This window comes from Gopherus flavomarginatus, chromosome 5, assembly GCF_025201925.1.
Source record: "Gopherus flavomarginatus isolate rGopFla2 chromosome 5, rGopFla2.mat.asm, whole genome shotgun sequence".
NCBI classification, from domain to species: domain Eukaryota; kingdom Metazoa; phylum Chordata; order Testudines; family Testudinidae; genus Gopherus; species Gopherus flavomarginatus.
This window is the reverse complement of record NC_066621.1, coordinates 4,710,334-4,727,181: the sequence shown is the minus strand read 5'-3', so window position 1 is coordinate 4,727,181 and position 16,848 is coordinate 4,710,334. Positions and strand designations below refer to the sequence as shown.

The 16,848-nt window shown below is 54.7% G+C and overlaps 2 protein-coding genes across 8 annotated transcripts in view; both read right to left on the bottom strand.

The window, feature by feature from the left end:
• Positions 1-2,568: 2,568 nt before the first annotated feature.
• LOC127052797 (zinc finger protein 771-like) lies at positions 2,569-7,324 on the bottom strand. Of its 3 annotated transcripts, none has more exons than XM_050956875.1 (6): positions 7,319-7,324; positions 6,714-6,830; positions 6,086-6,235; positions 4,617-4,733; positions 4,196-4,315; positions 2,569-3,556 (listed from the first exon to the last, which is right to left on the bottom strand). In XM_050956875.1, the coding sequence occupies exons 2-6, from the start codon at positions 6,801-6,803 to the stop codon at positions 2,669-2,671; spliced, it is 1,365 nt and encodes a 454-aa protein (XP_050812832.1). In that variant the 5' UTR covers positions 6,804-6,830; positions 7,319-7,324; the 3' UTR covers positions 2,569-2,668. The 3 variants fall into 3 exon arrangements, with proteins under 3 accessions (XP_050812832.1, XP_050812831.1, XP_050812830.1); XM_050956874.1 differs by lacking the exon at positions 7,319-7,324 and adding an exon at positions 7,218-7,260; XM_050956873.1 differs by lacking the exon at positions 7,319-7,324 and having other exon boundaries at positions 6,714-6,919.
• The window catches only part of TGFB1I1 (transforming growth factor beta 1 induced transcript 1), a 30,527-nt gene continuing 19,023 nt past the window's right edge, over positions 5,345-16,848 (bottom strand). For 3 of the 5 annotated variants that reach the window (XM_050956859.1, XM_050956858.1, XM_050956864.1), the window contains exons 13-14: positions 13,709-13,836; positions 12,556-13,160 (exon numbers count right to left, since the gene is read on the bottom strand). The gene's annotated coding sequence lies outside the window, so the exon portion shown is untranslated. Of the gene's footprint in view, positions 5,368-12,555; positions 13,161-13,708; positions 13,837-16,848 lie in introns of those variants that run through there. The other 2 variants (XM_050956861.1, XM_050956863.1) reach the window with 2 other exon arrangements.

The following is a 16,848-nucleotide window of genomic DNA, read 5'->3' as shown; positions in this document are numbered from 1 at the left end:
TTCAAAATGACAGTTTCAAAGTTTCCTTTCATTCTACGTTTAAAATAAAATCAAGAATGCTTTAAAATTAAAACAAACCTTTTTTATTTGACCCAAAATGTTTTTTCCACTCCCCTTCACTTCTTGATTTGCTGAAAACATCAAAACATTTTGGGTTTGGTTCAACCCCAAACCAATTTTTCCCAAGAGTTTGGAACTGCCAGGAATAGGCAGGTTCCTTACTCCCCATCTGTGTGCGCGACACAGAAATTGTACGTGAGGCCAGTATGAATCTGTCCTGATTCATGCCCTAGCCATCTTGTTAATTACTATTGATTATCTGTATTGAACCAGTGCTTGCTTGCCCAGATCAAATACCAGGACCCCAGTGTGCCAGGAGCTGTACAGACAATCAAACACAGGAAGCCCCTGGCCCAGGAAGCCCTCTACTGGCAGAAACAATCCAGGTGATCTGAGTTTCACGAGATTGTCCTAAACTTAGTTCCCACTTCTCTGTTACCCCTTCTACCACACAAGGGCTTCCTCCTCTCCAACTCTCCTCAATCTTCTGCTACCCCAGAAAGAGCTGAGTTTGGCCCAATGGGTTGTGGAGGCAGGGAAGCTGGAATCAGGACTCCTGGGCTCTATCCTCAGCTCTACCACTCACCTGCTGTGTGACCTTGGGTAAGCCACTTCCTGCTTTGTGCCTCAGTTTCCCCACCCATCCTTTATCTAGACTGGGAGCTCTCTGGGACAGGGGCTGTCCCTCACTCCGGGCCTGTGCAGAACCTGGAATGCATACTGGACAGCTCCCAGCACAAAGAGGCAGACCTTCAGCTGCCGCTGTAATATACCTAACAACAACACAAGTGGAAGCTCTACTACATTCCTCCAGCCCCTAATTTTCCCTTCAGGTCTGCGGCTGGACTAAGGATTGATTCTCTCTGCTACTACCGCAACTCCTTTAGACACAGGCCCCATGGGGCTGCTACTGCTCCCTGCAGTGAATGCTCTGGGAATGGAGAGGGCAAGTGCAGGGAGGAGGAAAAGGGTTTATCCACTAGGGGGCGACACTGATCACCCAGCCCGGAACTAGAGCATGGCCAAGTGCCTGCTGGGAACCAGGTAGGACTAGCTGGGCTCCGGGAATTCTCTCTGGCTGCTCCAGGCCCAGGAGGGGACATTCCCTGGCTGGCACTGGGCTCCTGAACCAGCAACTGTGTGTGTGACAGAGAGAGGAGCCAGGCTGCCCCTCCCTGTGTGAAAGCTTGCCTTTGCAGCCTGCTGGGAAGCAGCTCTCCAGTTCACAGCAGCCTCACACTCCGCACCTGGCTCCCAGGAGAGCGGAAGGAGCAGAGAGCAAGGTCCAGAACTAGCAACCTCCAGCACACCCCTGGGATGGGGTCTGCAGGGGTTAATGATGCCTGCTGGGTGGAGCGGGAGATGGTGGATCCTGGGGCATTCTGCCCCTGCTCCAGCGCGGAGGGCATTCCCCAGCTCAGCGCTGCAGAGATGACTCAGACAAAGTGGGGTCTGGCTAGGATTTTTTTCCCCAGTCAAACAAAAGAAGTACAGCCTGTTCTCTGCACAGCACCATGATTCTATGCCAGGGGGCAGCTTCATGCCCACACTGCCCCAGGGGCATCATCATCCCTCCATTCCCCCCTCTGCTCTCCAGCCACAGACCCAGCCTTGGGGGAATCATCCTCAGAGAAATCCACCAGGCATCAATTTCTAGGCTCCCTTGTGACCCCCAGTGCAGGGGAATCAGATCCCAGGCGGGTCACCCCCAGGAGATCCAAACTGCACCTCAGTCTATTGATTCCCCTAAAATATCACCCCCCTCTGCGCTCAGCCCACAGCACGAGGGCAGAGAAACAGGGTTGAAGTCCCCAACACCTGCTCGCCAGCAGATCTGAGGTCCTTGCCTCCTAGTCAGCCCCTTCCACTGATTCTCAGTCACAATGGCATAGCCCCATCGAAGTGTGGCCTGGGCTCAGAAGGGAGAGGGATCTGTTCTCTCCCCCACCCCCGCACTTTGTGGCACCCTTATTTCCCCCCTCCACTAGCCCCAACTCACTCCTCACCCCCATAATTCAGCTCCCCGCCCTCAAGTCTGCTCCTTCCAGTACAGATGGGAAGATGGACAACGGGGGACCCCACCTTACGACTCAGTTGCTCACCCCCTACAATTCCCTCCATGGCTCTATTGCCTCACCCTAGCAGAAGCAATTCCACAGAAACGAGGGAGCTTGGGAGGCAGGGGGCTCCCTGCCATGGGGAAGAGGGGCTGGGCTCCACCTTCCTCCTACTGGGCAGGACCCTGCCCCCTCTCTGCATCCAGCCACCACTGCCGGTCCTTCTACTGCTGCTGGCAGAGCTCCACCCCCGAGTGGGAACCCGACCCCACCCCTGTGGGAGCTGATCCCACAGGTGGACCCTGGAACTAGGGGCGTGGCAGCTGGCTGAGCACCAAGTCCCACCCCCTCCAGCAGCTGATGGCACACTCCCTGCACATGTTCCTGGAGCAAGGGGCAGGACCACAAGCTGTGCTCCAAGCCCCACCCCCGGCCGGATCCAATTCCTGCCCCTCCCACAGGAACTGATCCCACAACCTGTGGGTGTACAAAGTGCTTGGAGTGGCAGGGGAGACGTGCCGAGCCCTGCCCCTGCAACAGGCTCCGCCCCTCTACGTCCAGCAGCTATTGCCGCACTCAGTACAGCTATAGGGTCCCTCTTCCTGGTGGGCTTGCTGCTGCAGGTGGCTGGGTCCGACCTGGAAGCCCTTGCCACACTGGCTGCAGATGTACAAGCGGTCAGCCCCGTTGGCACTGGCAGAGCTGGCATTGGCGTGGGTGCGCCGGTGTCGGATGATGTGGGAGCTGAGCCGGAAGCTCTTGCCGCACTCAGCACAGATGTAGGGCTTCTCGCCAGTGTGGACACGCCAGTGGTCCACCAGGTTGGAATGGTGGGTGAAGGCCTTGCCACACTCCGCACAGCCGTAGGGCTTTTCGCCGGTGTGGGTGCGCCGGTGGTTGACCAGGGTGGAGCTGCCAGAAAAGCGCTTGCCGCACTCGGAGCACTGGTAGGGCTTTTCGCCGGTGTGGGTGCGCCGGTGGCGAGCCAGACAGGAGCTGCCGGTAAAGCGCTTGCCACAGACGCCGCACTGGTAGGGGGTGACGCCGGTGTGCGTGCGCCGGTGCAGATTGTAATTGGAGCTCTGGCTGAAAGCCTTGCCGCACTCGCCGCAGACATAGGGGCGCTCCCCAGTGTGGAAACGCTGGTGCTGCAGCAGGTTGGAGCTGGCGGTGAAGGCCTTGCCGCACTCCCCGCAGACATAGGGGCGTTCCCCGGTGTGGGTGCGCTGGTGCTTGGTAAGGGCCGAGCTCTGGGTGAAGCTGCGTCCACACTCCCCACACGAGAAGGGCTTCTCGCCAGTGTGGATGATCTGGTGCTTCACCAGATTGGAGCGACGGCTGAAGCTCTTGCCGCACTCCATGCAAGTGTTGGAGCGCTCCGGCATCGGTGCGCTCGCCCTGCCCCCACCTCCCGGGGATGCCGTCAGTTGCAGGACGGGCTGTGGGGGAGAGGCACCAAGGCATTAATTCAATTCCACGGAGCTAAGAATAGAGCCCCCGTCTCCTACCCCCATCCCAGAGCTGGAGATAGAACCCAGGCATCCTGACTCCCAGCCCCCAACCCCACCCCCACTGCCTTTCCAGAGCCAGGGATAGCACCCTTCAGGAGAGAGTCAGAGACAATGAACCTTCTCCTGGCACTGCTGCCCCACCCTGGCCCTCCCCCATTCTCCTAATTCTCCTTTTCTCTCTCACTAACTGCAATCCCAACATTCCGCCCCCGGAACCCTCGGTCCCTCCGGAACATTCCGCCCCCGGAACCCTCGGTCCCTCCGCCACATTCCGCCCCTCATTTACAGTGGCTGGTTGGGGGTAAGCTAGTGCCACTAAGGGGGATTATCTTGATAAGGGGATCCCCAGAATTCCTCCATCCCTGTAACCACAGAATTCCCCCCTCCCCGTCCAGCCCTGCCCTGTCCCAGGGAGCCCCAATTTAACCCCTCCCTCCTCAACAGTTGAGCAAACAATCTTTAAGGCACCAGCCCCCACCCACATCCAGTCCCTTCGCCATGGTCCCTCACAGGGGCTCAGGTGGTGAGGGAGGAGCTGCGGCCCCCTCACCCTCCATGGTTACTCACTGAATTCCCCTCCACTGGGATCCTCAGCTTCTGCCCCTCGAGTTTGGGCTCCACCCGCACTTCCGAATCCACCACTGGCTCCTCCGCAGGCAGCGAGCCTCGGTGCGCCACTGATTCCAGCTGTGGGGCAGGGTTAGAGCAAAGGAACTGCTGCCTTGCATTGGCCCAGCCAGCTTCACCCCCATCTCCCCTCAGATCAGCCCCTGGGTCAACCATCCCCCCCCAGATGGGCCCAGCCAGCCCAGCGCCCCTCCACTCTCAACTCACCCCAGGGTTGGCCCTGTGACCCCTTGGCCTAGACATCCTGCCCCCAAATTCAGTCCAGTGAACCTCCCCTCTGCATTGACCCAGCCACCTCCCCCATCTCCCAGTCAGCCCCACTCATTGAATTTCCATTCATGGAAATCCTCAGCTTCTGTACCTCAAACTCTTGGTCCTCTTCCTCCTCTGCCTTCACCCTTCTGATTACCAGCTCCTCTTCCTCCTCATCTCCCTCCTCCTCCTCCGACAGATCCTCTGGAAAAGCGGCAGAGTCCAGCTAAGGGAAAGGCAAGTGGGGAGATTATTAAACAGCATGGGAGGGGCACCCCAGCCTGGTCCCTCGGCACAAACTGGATCCAGCCAACAGGCACAGTTCAAACTCCTGTTTCCTGGTCCCAGACAGGGCTGGGGGAGAAGCTGGAACTTCTCTCACTGACAGGCAGATAAGTGTTTAGTCCTAAGGGGGAAACTGAGGCACAAGATGAGGCGAATGAATTACTTCAGGTTCCAGTGCTGGGGGCAGAACCCAGGAGTCCTGACTTCCAGTCCCTTCTGCTCTAACCCCACTGCTCTCCCAGAACCAGGGATAGAACCCAGGAGTCTTGACTCCCAGACCCCTTACCCCATGGGATAAGCCATCTGAGCTCTGCTAGCTCCCCTTTAATACACTGCAGTCATTTGCCCTGCTCTTGGGGCATTTCCCCCCCTGTACAGAAACCGCTCAGCTATTTCCAGGTTAACATTCACCCCAATCTTTTCACAGGCCCAGGAGCTTTACTTGCTCTGGGGCAGCATGGAGCGGCTGTTTATATAGGCGTCCTTTGCCTGGCACTGCAATGCAGCCACCTCTGGGGTGGAGCACAGGGACTGTTTATACAGGGGTCCCTCCCCTGGTGCTGTGATGCAGCCACCTCTGGACTATGACACAGAGCCTGGTTATCAGTCACTAAGCAGTTTAACACAGGAAGCCTATCTAGCTCACTGGGTCTCAAACCTTTTTATTAGCAACCCCTTTCACAGAGAACCTCTCTGAGTGCAACCCCCCTAGTAAATTAAAACAAACACACTTTTAAATATATTTAACATCATTATAAATGCCAGAGGCAAGCGAGGTTTGGGGTGGAGGTTGAGAGCTCGTGACCCCCACATGTAATAATCTCTCAGCCCCCGAGGGGTCCGGACCCCCACTTTGAGAACCGCTGATCTAGCTGAAACCACAGGAGGATAAACGAAGCACAATGCGTATAGATTGTTCCACGCACCTATATAAGACCTTGTCTCTGGGGAGAAGGTAAGAGTACCACCCACTGAGTCTCCCCCACCTGCTCCATGCAGCACAGCACCCCCTAGCGGCACACAAGGACATTGGGGTCAGCACTGACTGTGAGGGGAGCGTGCCCCCTACTGAGCCCCCCTGCCTGCTGCACAGCACCCCCTAGCAGCACACAAGGACATTGGGGTCAGCACTGACTGTGAGGGGAGCGTGCCCCCTACTGAGCCCCCCTGCCTGCTGCACAGCACCCTTTAGCAGTGCACTGGGGTCAGCACTGAGAGGCTCACCTGCTGCCCAGCAGCACAGCGCCCCCTAGCATCGCAGGGGGGGCCCTTATCAGCATGTTAGTTACTCACTGAGTCCCCATCTGCTGGGATCCTCAACGTCTGCACCTGGAACTCCTGGTCTTCCTCCTCCTCCTCTGGTTCCTCTTCCTCCTGCTGCAGCTCGGGCTGCCCATCCAGAGGAACGGGAGAGTTCCACTTTGGCGGAGAAGGGGACTGTGACTAAAGGGGGAGCATCAGAGGAGAAGGGGGACTCAGCAAGACAAGCTCCCACTCTAGACCCACACCAAATCCCTTCTGGATGTGGCAGGGCCCAGGATCCATGGCACGTATTCGAACAGCCCTGCCAGTAGGGCAGCAGGCTGCACCCCAGAGCTGGCTGCATATGTGTGAAAGGTAGGAACAAGGTTAGGATAGGTCTCAGCACAGCCAGCCAGCCCCTTCCCTCTAGACCTGGCCACACACCCCCACCCTTGACCCAAATCCTGGACCCAATCAGTCACCCCCATTCTTCATCCTGGACTAGTCCCTAGGGCCAATCAGCCAGCGACCATTCCACCCCCCAGATCAGCCCCACAGCCCAGTGCTGCTGCCTCAGCCTCCCGCATGGGGCCTGCTGGAGGCAAGTCAGCATAGATGCTTTCCCAGAGAGCAGAAGGGGAAGCCCCAAGGACACAGTCCCTGCCCACCAGTCACTCACTGAATCCCCATCCATGGAGATCACCAGTCTGGGTCCCTCAGACTGAGAGCTCCCCGACTGCTCCTCCATCTCGTCTTCCTCCTCCTCCATCGGATCTGGAAAGGGGGCCAAGTGCAGCTTTGGGAGAGGAAAATACACGGTAAAACACAACTGCATGTGCCAATTACCAGCCCTCACTCCCAGAGCCAGGGGTAGAACCCAGGAGTCCTGACCCCCAGCCCCAACCCACCAGCCCCCACTCCCAGAGCCAGGGGTAGAACCCAGGAGTCCTGACCCCCACCCCTCCAAGAGAGCCAAGGTGTCCTGACATCTAACCCCCCCACGCAGCAGCCCCTCTCCCCTAGGGCAGAGACCCGCCTTCCCACTGAGCCCCGGACGGTTCCCACCTCTGGCCCCCAACAGCGCTGGAGCCGCCCCATCCGGGCCCATCCCCGCCCCCAGCAATCAGCTGTTCCCCCGCCCATCCCCCCACACGTGCTGCTGCCAGCCCTCCCGCCACGTTACCCCGCTGGCACGGGGGGGCTCCCCCTCCCAGGGACTCCGGAGGAAGTTGGGCCGGTGCTGACTGCTTCCTGTGCCCCCCCTCCCTCTCGCCACCCACTCACTGCGGGGGCGGGGGCAGGAGCGGACTCCCCAGCTGGGCTCCCCGCCCTAGGGTGCGCCCCCGGCTCCAGCTTGCCCCGCGCTGCGGTCCCGGCGGGGACCGGACCAGGGCGCAGAGACAACGTTATGGGGCGAGAGAATGCGGGGAGGGGAGGAGAAACCCGGGAGAATCTCCATAGTGATTGGCTGGGACAGGCCACCCCCACCTCCCGTCCCGCTGCCATTGGCCGGGGGAGCAGCCGCAGACCGAGTGGATTGGGAGTGGAGAGAGACCCCATCCAGCAGCCAGCGCCTCACCGCACTGCCCGCCCCCACCTGGGAGGGGAACCCAGGAATCCTGACTTCCCACCCCCACACGCTGATCTAATCCACTAGACCTCGCTCCCCACCCCCAGATGCTGCTCTAACTCGCTAGACCTCACTCCCCGCCGCAGCCAAGAATAGAACCCAGGAGTCCTGGCCACTAGCCACGGCTGCCTTAGAGACCACTCCCTAGCCACAGCTGAGAATGGAACCCAGGAGTCCTGACTCCCAGTGCCCCGTCTAACCCACTAAACTCCCCTCCCAAAGCAGGGGACAGAACCCAGGAGTCCTGGCTCCCAGCCACTGGTGCTCTAACCGTTAGACCCTCCTTCCCACTCAGACAGTGATTGAACCCAGGTGGCCTTGAGCCCTATGTATGAGTTTATCCCAAATAGCCCCTGCCTCCTAATTTACCCTCTGCTCACATGAGTTTGCTGAGCAAATTTATAACCCCGAGGTTGTTCTGGGAATTGAATGTCTGAGTGCCTGGGTTACAGCAGAGAGAAACTGAATGAAAGGGGCTGTGTGTAAACCTTCCACCCACAGAGAGAGAAGTAGAGACACAATAGCGCCTTTGTACCCCATGAGAGTCTGTTCACAATGCAATGTGGATGCTCACACGTGGGCTTTGAAACAGCATCCCCGGGCCTGTAGCCCCAGATTTAGTGGGCAGTGTAGACAAATCTTCTCTCCTGGGATGGAAGAGATTCCCCAGCAGGAAGGGCCTTCAGGAGCAGAGCCGTGCAGGGCCTTCCAGAACCTTGAGCAGGGAGGAGGAGATCCCAGCCCACCACTGATATCCACCATAGTGAATCGACCCTACAAATGCACTGCATGCGGGAAGAGCTTTTGGCTCAGCTCCCAGTTCCTCAGGGAATTGATTAGATGAGATATGCCCAGATGATGCTGTCAGGTGACCCACACCCTACACTGCAGAGGAAGGCAAAAAAACCAACAACAAAGCCACAGACAATCTGCCCTGGGGGGAAATTCCTTCCTGACCCCAAATCTGGCAATCCTAGGCACGTGAACAAGACCCACCATCAAGGCATTTAGAAAGTATTCTCCGGACCAGCTCAAAACACTGGCTCACCCTCTCCAGCGTCCTGTCTCCAGCTGCGAAGATCTGTGCTTCAGGGGAAGGGAGGAAAGAAACCTCTCAGAATGCACCTGGCTAACTGTGCATCAGAGGCAAAAGTCCTTCCTGACAGCTGCAGGGATGAAGCTCTGAAGCATAAGATTCGATTATACTGATTGTCATAATGCAGAGCTGCAAGCGTGATGAGCATGTGTGTGCTTTACTCAAGGCCACCCAGAGAGTCTGTGGTGAAATGGAGAATGAATGCAAGTCTCCCACATCCTAGGTTAGGACTGTAACCCCTGGGCCATCCCATCTCCATTGTCCTAGCTGGGAGAGGGGCAAAACACTTGGAAAAATCAGTGAGTCGGGGAAATTATTATTTTAAAGAATGGGGTTTTGCAGCTGCCTTTGTGGTGGGGATCAAACATCCAAACCCCACGAGTCTCGAATTTTTTCCATTTGTCATTGGAAGGAGCTGAAAGGACACGAGTGAGGAAGTGACAGTTTGGAGGAAGCTTTCCCAGCAGGCAGGCTGTTCTGGAAATGTCCACTAGGGGTCTCCTTCCAGGCTTCTCTGAAGCCGCTGCTGGAGATGGGATACCAGGCTAGATGGGCCCATTGGTAGCATTTTTTTGTTTAACTTGACAAATCCCCCTCCTTTTCTCTGGTGTGTATCTCAGTAAAATGCTGAACATCCCACTTCCTGCAACTAGCCCCAGTAACTCCTATTGGGGAGTATTTGTTTAGATTTATTTCATCCCAGTAAAGCATCCCAGAACAATGAAACCTGTCTCCAAATACATGTCTTGAAAAATCACCACTCAGATTCCGCCCAAAATCACAAGATTAGCTTTAAAAAAGCACAAGACTTCTTGTTCAAAACTTTATGTGTGGTTCTTTTTATTTTAACTCTATATCTTTAAACTTTCCTCCACAAGCAAAGACTTAAAAAAAAATTGGACTTTCTAATGAAAGCTGTGATTCTTTACTAGTCACCTGACTCCAGTAGCTGGCGCTGTCATAAACAGATTGTTAAGGGTTAATGTCTCTTCTACCTGTAAAGGGTTACAAGCAGGGAACTGGACACCTGACCAGAAGACCAATCAGAAGACAAGATACTTTTAAATTTGGGTGAAGGGAAGCTTTTGTGTCTGTTCTTTGTCCGTTGTGTGTTCTTCTCTCGGAAGGTCTGAGAGAAACCAGACATTACTACAGGCTCTCTAAGTTTCTTTTCAAATAGTAAGTAAAAACAGGCGGTTTAGGCTTTTTGATTGTTTTACTCTATTTGCAATTGTGGATCTGGCTGGTTAACTTTTATATGTGTAGTTGCTGGGAATATTTTGATTTGTATTGGTACTGGGGGGAAAGTCTCTTTCTGGTGTCTGTAAGCTATAGGACCCTGTAATGTTTACATCTTGAAGTTACAGAGATAATTCTTTACTTTTTCCTTTCTTTTATTAAAAGATTTCTTTTAGAGAACCTGATTGATTTTTTTTTCTTGTTTCCCTTGTTTTATTCCAGGGGATTGGGATACTCACCAGGACGGGTGGGGGAGACGGGAGGGGGGAGAAATCGAATCTTTCTCTGTTTTCCTTGAATCCTCTTTGTAGAAGGGAAAGGAGATGCTTCTCTGTATGGTGAATTAAGCAGTTGGATCAGTGTCTCTCAGGATAGCTCAGGGAGGGAAATTCTGGGAGGGAGAAAGGTGGGGGAATGGTTTATTTCTCCTTGTTTTAAGAACCTAAGTGATCTGGGTTCTTGGGGTCCCCAGGGAAGGTTTGGGAGGTCAGAGTGCCCCAAAACACTATATTTTTGGGTGGTGGCAGTGCTATCAGATCTAAACTGGTAATTAAGCTTAGAGGATTCAGGTGCTAGTATCTCATTTTCTGAACTCTAAGGTTCAGATCTGAGAGGGAATGCTATGACAGGCGCTAAAAGTGAGAACATCAAATATCTCCAGTGTAGGCCGGATCAGAAAGAGAAGGAAGGAAATGGAATCTTTTGGGCTTTTAAGACAAAAAAATCGGAACAAAAGTTTTCCCCCAAATACATGATGTAGGGGAGATTTCATGTGAATTCTTCAGAGAGATTTCTAGGGGTATGTCTACGCTACGGATTATATCGATTTTACAGAAACCGTTTTTTAAAACAGATTGTATAAAGCCTAGTGCACGTGGCCACACTAAGCACATTAATTCGGCGGTGTGCGTCCATGTACCAAGGCTGGTGTCGTTTACCGGAGTGTTGCACTGTGGGTAGCTATCCCATAGTTCCCACAGTCTCCCCCACCCTTGGAATTCTGGGTTGAGATCCCAGTGCCTGATGGGGCAAAAAAAATTGTCGCGGGTGGTTCTGGGTACAGCCTCACCCCTCCCTTGGTGAAAGCAGCAGACAACTGTTTCGCGCCTTTTTCCCTGGGTGAACTGTGCAAACACCATAGCACAGCAAGCATGGACCTTGCTGAGTTCAAGACAGCAATCATGGACGTTGTAAACTCCTCGCGCATTATCATGCAATCTATGCTGAACCAGGACCTGCAAAACCGGGCAAGGAGGAGGCGGCTACAGCAGCATGGTGACGAGAGTGATGAGGACATGGACACAGAATTCTCTCAAACCGCAGGCCCCTGCGCTTTGGAGATCCTGCTGGTAATGGGGCAGGTTCTAGCCATTGAACGCCGATTTTGGGCCCAGAAAACAAGCACAGACTGGTGGGACCGCATAGTTTTGCAGGTTTGGGACGATTCCCAATGGCTGCAAAACTTTCGCGTGCGTAAGGGCACTTTCATGGAACTTTGTGACTTGCTTTCCTCTGCCCTGAAACACCAGAATACCAAGATGAGAGCAGCCCTCACAGTTGAGAAGCGAATGCCAATAGCCCTCTGGAAGCTTGCAACACCAGACAGCTACCAGTCAGTCAGGAATCAATCTGGAGTGGGAAAATCTAATGTGGGGGCTGCTGTGATGCAAGTAGCCAAAGCAATCATTAAGCTGCTGCTACGAAAGGTTGTGACTCTGGGAAATGTGCAGGTCATAGTGGATGGCTTTGCTGCAATGGGATTCCCTAACTGTGGGGGGGCGATAGATGGAACCCATATCCCTATCTTGGCATAGGAGCACCAGGGCACCCAGTACGTAGACCGCAAGGGGTACTTTTCAATGGTGCTGCAAGCACTGGTGGATCACAAGGGATGTTTCACCAACAACCACGTGGGATGGCCAGGGAGGGTTCATAACACTCGCGTCTTCAGGCACACTACTCTGTTTAAATGGCTGCAGCAAGGGAATTACTTCCCAGACCAGAAAATAACAGTTGGGGCTGTTGAAATGCCTGTAGTTATCCTGGGGGACTCAGCCTACCCCTTGATGCCATGGCTCATGAAGCCATACACAGGCAGCCTGGATAGTAGTCAAGAGTTGTTCAACTACAGGCTGAGCAAGTGCAGAATGGTGGTAGAATGTGCATTTGGCCATTTAAAGGTGCGCTGGCGCACATTACTGACTCGACCAGACCTCAGCCAAACCAATGTCCCCTTTGTTATTGCTGCTTGCTGTGTGCTCCACAATCTCTGTGAGAGTAAGGGGGAGACCTTTATGTCAGGGTGGGAGGCTGAGGCAAATCACCTGGCCGCTGATTACGTGCAGCCAGACACCAGGGTGATTAGAAGAGCACACCAGGAAGCGGTGCGCATCAGAGAAGCTTTGAAAACGAGTTTCACCATGGGCCAGGGTACGGTGTGACTGCTGTGTTTGCTTCCCCCTGATGAACCCCACCCCCTTGATTGACTCATTCCCTGTAAACAACCCACCGTCCCCCTTCGATTACAGCTTGCTTAAGGAAATAAAGTCACTATAGTTTAAAAATCATGTATTCTTTATTAATTGATTATAAAAAGAGGGAGAGAACTGACAAGGTATCCCGGGTGTGGTTTGGGAGGAGGATAGGAGGGAAGGAAAAGGCCACTAAAAAAATTTCAAAGTAATGACAGCCTTTTGGTTGGGCTGTCCACGGGGGTGGAGTGGGAGGGTGCACGGAGCCTTCCCCCATGCATTCTTACACATCTGGGTGAGGAGGATATGCAACATGGTGAGGATGGTTACACAGGGGCTGCAGCAGCACTCTGTGCCCCTGCTGCTGTTCCTGAAGCTCCACCAGACGCCGGAGCATGTCAGTTTGATCACGCAGCAGCCCCAGAATTGCATCCCGCCACCGCTGATCTTCCTGCCTACACCTCTGATCTTCCTGCCGCCACCTCTCATCTCGAGCATCCCTCCTGTCCTCACGTTCACTGGCATCTTTCCTATAATTTGATACCACGTCCTTCCGCTCATTCAGATGAGCTCTTTCATTGCGGGTCACTTCCATGATTTCCGAGAACATTTCGTCTCGCATCTTTTTTTTCCGCCGCCTTATCTGAGATAGCCTTCGGGATGGAGTAGGGAGGCTTGAAAAATTTGCAGCTGCATGAGGGAGGGAAAAAAGGGAGAGAAGTATTTAAAAAGGTACGTTGTACAGAACAATGCTTATACTCTTTCACGGTGAACAACCCGGCGTGGGTCCGGCAGTGCTCGATCAGCACCGAGCTGTGACTAACACTCTTCCAGCAAATGGCACAGGCGTTGGGGTGCTCGCCAGTATGGGTGAGGCTGCGGCAGAAGTCCTTCCCCCAGTCAGAACCTTTATAGGGTCTCTCTGCCATGTGGGTGCTATGTGGTCCATCTGGATCAAAGCCGACACCACAGCCAGCCTGATGGAGGGTTAACCTCTCGCAGCCTGGATGTGTGGAGGGTTGCTCCCAGCCATGGGTCCTCTCGTGCTGGTTGCAGGAGGAGCTCTGGCTGAAGCCTTTCCCACAGATGGGGCATTTGTAGGGGTGTTCCCCTGTGTGGGATCTCCGGTGCCAGATAAGGTCTGTGCTCCAGCCATAGCTCTTCCCACACACTGGGCAGCAGTGCATTCTCTCCCCTTTGCTGGGTCTCTGCTGCCCAGAGGAATATCTCAAATCTACCTTTTCTCCAGCGGGTCTTTCTCCTGAGAGGTCTCCACACTGCCCCTCCCTGCTCCAGGATGTTCCATGTGGCTCTGCTCCCACAGACTCTTCCCACTGGAGATTCTCTTTCTCCATCCTTGCATCTGCTGGAAGAGGTTGAGAATTCAGCCAGGTCCCCTTCCCTGTGCCAGGGAGAGAGGTAGAGGCAAGAGGAGCAGAAAACCTGCTGGTCAGGAGGCAAATCCCCCAAATCCTTCCCTCGAAAGGAGGGATTGGGTCTGCCCCATCGGAGCTCCCAGAGAAAGGCTGGGGGAGGGGATGGCTCCTGCTCTAACCCAATAGATCCCATTCCCCTCCCAGAGCTGGGGCGAGAACCCAGGAGTCCTAGTCCCAGGCCTATGCTTTAACCAGCAGGGTAAGGTCACTGCAGTGGCTCCACCTTAGCAGAGAACACTCGGTTTGGGAGCAGTAGATTTTTATCAGTAAGCGTCAGTCACTGTTGATTGCAGGGCATGCTCGCAAACTGATGAAAACATGTTTCCACCAATAATAGTGAGAATTGACAGGCAACATAAGAAAAATGCAGCTTGAGAACTTCTTAAGAGTTTGATTGAAGGCTATTGGCTTTGCATGTTTCGACATGCAACGTTGACAGTTTGTGTTTTGACAGGTGTACAGCTGTAACTGGGTGAATCTCGTGTTTGCTGCCATTAAATAATTAGCCTGACCCTCCCCCCCACACTGTCTGCAACTGTGACAATTTAAATCAATGCAAATAAAAAGCTTAAAAATCAGCATTGATGTTATCTGTCAATATCATAAAAAACAAAACTCAAATTCTTCCAAGCCTACTCACAACCCACAACTCCCATTGGGGGTACGCAGGATAGCTCAGTGGTTTGAGCATTGGCCTGCTAAACCCAGGGTTTGAGCAGGGGCTTGGACTAGATACCTCCTGAGGTCCCTTCCAACCCTGCTATTCTATGACTCGGATCAAAGTCACTCAGGGTACGTCTACCCTGTGCTTTAAAACCCAAAGCAGAGACTCCAAGACCTGGCGCCTACAGACTCAGGCTTGTGTTCCAGCGCTAAAAGCTGCTATGTAGACAGCTCAGGCTGGAGCTCAGGCCCTGAAGCCTAGGGAGACTGGTGGGGCTGTCGATGTGAAAATGCAATGTAGACGTACACCCAGCAGCCCCATCCCTTCCCCAACCCCCTGAGCTGCTGGCCAGAGCCTATCCCAGCCTGATCTCCCTGCCGACGTCCATGCTCCCTGCCCTCAATGAGAGCTGAAGTCCAGCTTTCCCCTCCCTCACAGCCACCCCAGCTGGGAAAGGTCCTCCCTGCGGGATCGTCCAGCTAAACCCTCCAGTCTGCTCCCGCCATGGATCTCAGCCAGGGAATGATCCCTGCTGCCCCCTGACAGATCCTTTATTGACTCCCTTGTGTCACAGCCAGCCTCCTTCTCAAACCACCCCCACCCCCATAAAGAATAATTCCTTGCAGGGCTTTGGCCACATGGGGATCCCCCAGCCCATCCAGGGGCACCAACACCCAGCCTGGGCTCCCCACCTCCACAGACACTTTAGGGGTGCATCCCGCCAGGTCTCCTTGGAAGCCTGGGAAATAACCACCAGCACCTTTCCCTCTGGGGTCCCCTCCACCTACCTGGGTGGGGGCTATAGGGACTCCTGGGAGAGGGGTGAGGTCTAGTGGGTTAGAGCAGAGGGGCTGAGAGCCAGGTCTCCTGGGTTCTTTCTCAGCACTGCAGGGGAGTGGGGTTATCTCTAGCAACCCCCCTGGGGGATCCTATGGAGGAGCCCCCATTCCAGCACCTACCGGCCTGCCTGGATGTGGGGAGGAAGCAGCAAGTAGACGGCTTCATGGGGGGAGACAGTGGAGCCACATGGAGCAGCCCATGTTGGGTGCGGGGGCTGCAGCACCCAGCTCTATCTTGGGAGAGGCACAGGCCGCAGGACCCACCCCCGCTTCCTCCTGAGCTCTCTGGTTCTGCACCTCCCCCCGCAAGGGCATGTGGGAAAGAGGGTTTTCTCCAGGGGGGCTTATGGGAGAGGTAGCCCCCTCCAAAAAAAACCCCTAGGAAAGCTGCATAATTCGTATGGCAGAATTGAGGGGGAGAGGGAGTCAGGATTCCTGGGTTCTCTACCCAGCTCTGAGAGGGAAGCTGGAACCTAGTGGTTATAGCAGGGGGACTGGGAGTCACGACTCCTGGATTCTCTCCCTTTCCCCACCATACACTCCCTGTGTTACCAGGCTCAACACACCAGTCACAGAGCCTGGGGCCCAGTTACCACGGTGTGTGTCTGTCTGGATCTGCCACCTTCCTGAGTTTGCCAGCATTGGAGTTTTAGGAATTAACCTCTCCCATGGGGCGAGTGCAGGGCTGAACTCAGTACCATGGCAAGGCAACACACCGATTTTCAAACTGTCCCAGCAGACTGAATGCTTTGAGAAAACTTGGAAGTCAAAGCTCTGTGCAGCGGGGAAGGAGCTCCCCCAGGGAGAGGACGCCTGCTCCTTTCTTGACAGACAACCAGGACATCTGCGCACCTCGTGGCCAGGGCAGCCTCGGGGTTGTCTTTCACTGTCCCCACACAGGGTCGAGGGCTCAAGCCCCTCAACTTGCTCAGCCATGAGAACAGATCGAGGAGTCCCCAACCCTAAACAAGGACTCTCAATGGAGTCCACTCAGCTCTGCCATTAAATCCCAGAAAGGAGCAGAGCAAATGGTGGCGAGGACTCTTTACGCAGCATCCACACGGCCAGGTGAGAACACCTGCCCCCACCCCCACTCCCATTTTTACTGGGATTTGGCATCCCTTCCCCCTGCTTAGCGAGTGAGTTTAGGGAGCCACCCCCCGCCCCCTGGTCAATCAGGGCAGGCTAAGTACAGTTCTGCTGCTCTTCCCTCGGACAATAAGGCTAAGCACATTTCCTCCCCCCTGCACACAAACACTGACGTGCTGTAACGCAGCCCCAGCCAACACTGATCATTTTGGCAAAGCAGCTCCATCAGGCTGCGCACCCAGGCAGAGCAAACACGGGCTGCTCCTGTAGTCTTTGCTCCCAGCTCCTCTCTCCGCCAGGGGAGAGCCCATTCAGGCCCTGCTGACAGCACTCTGAAATATCAACTGTTT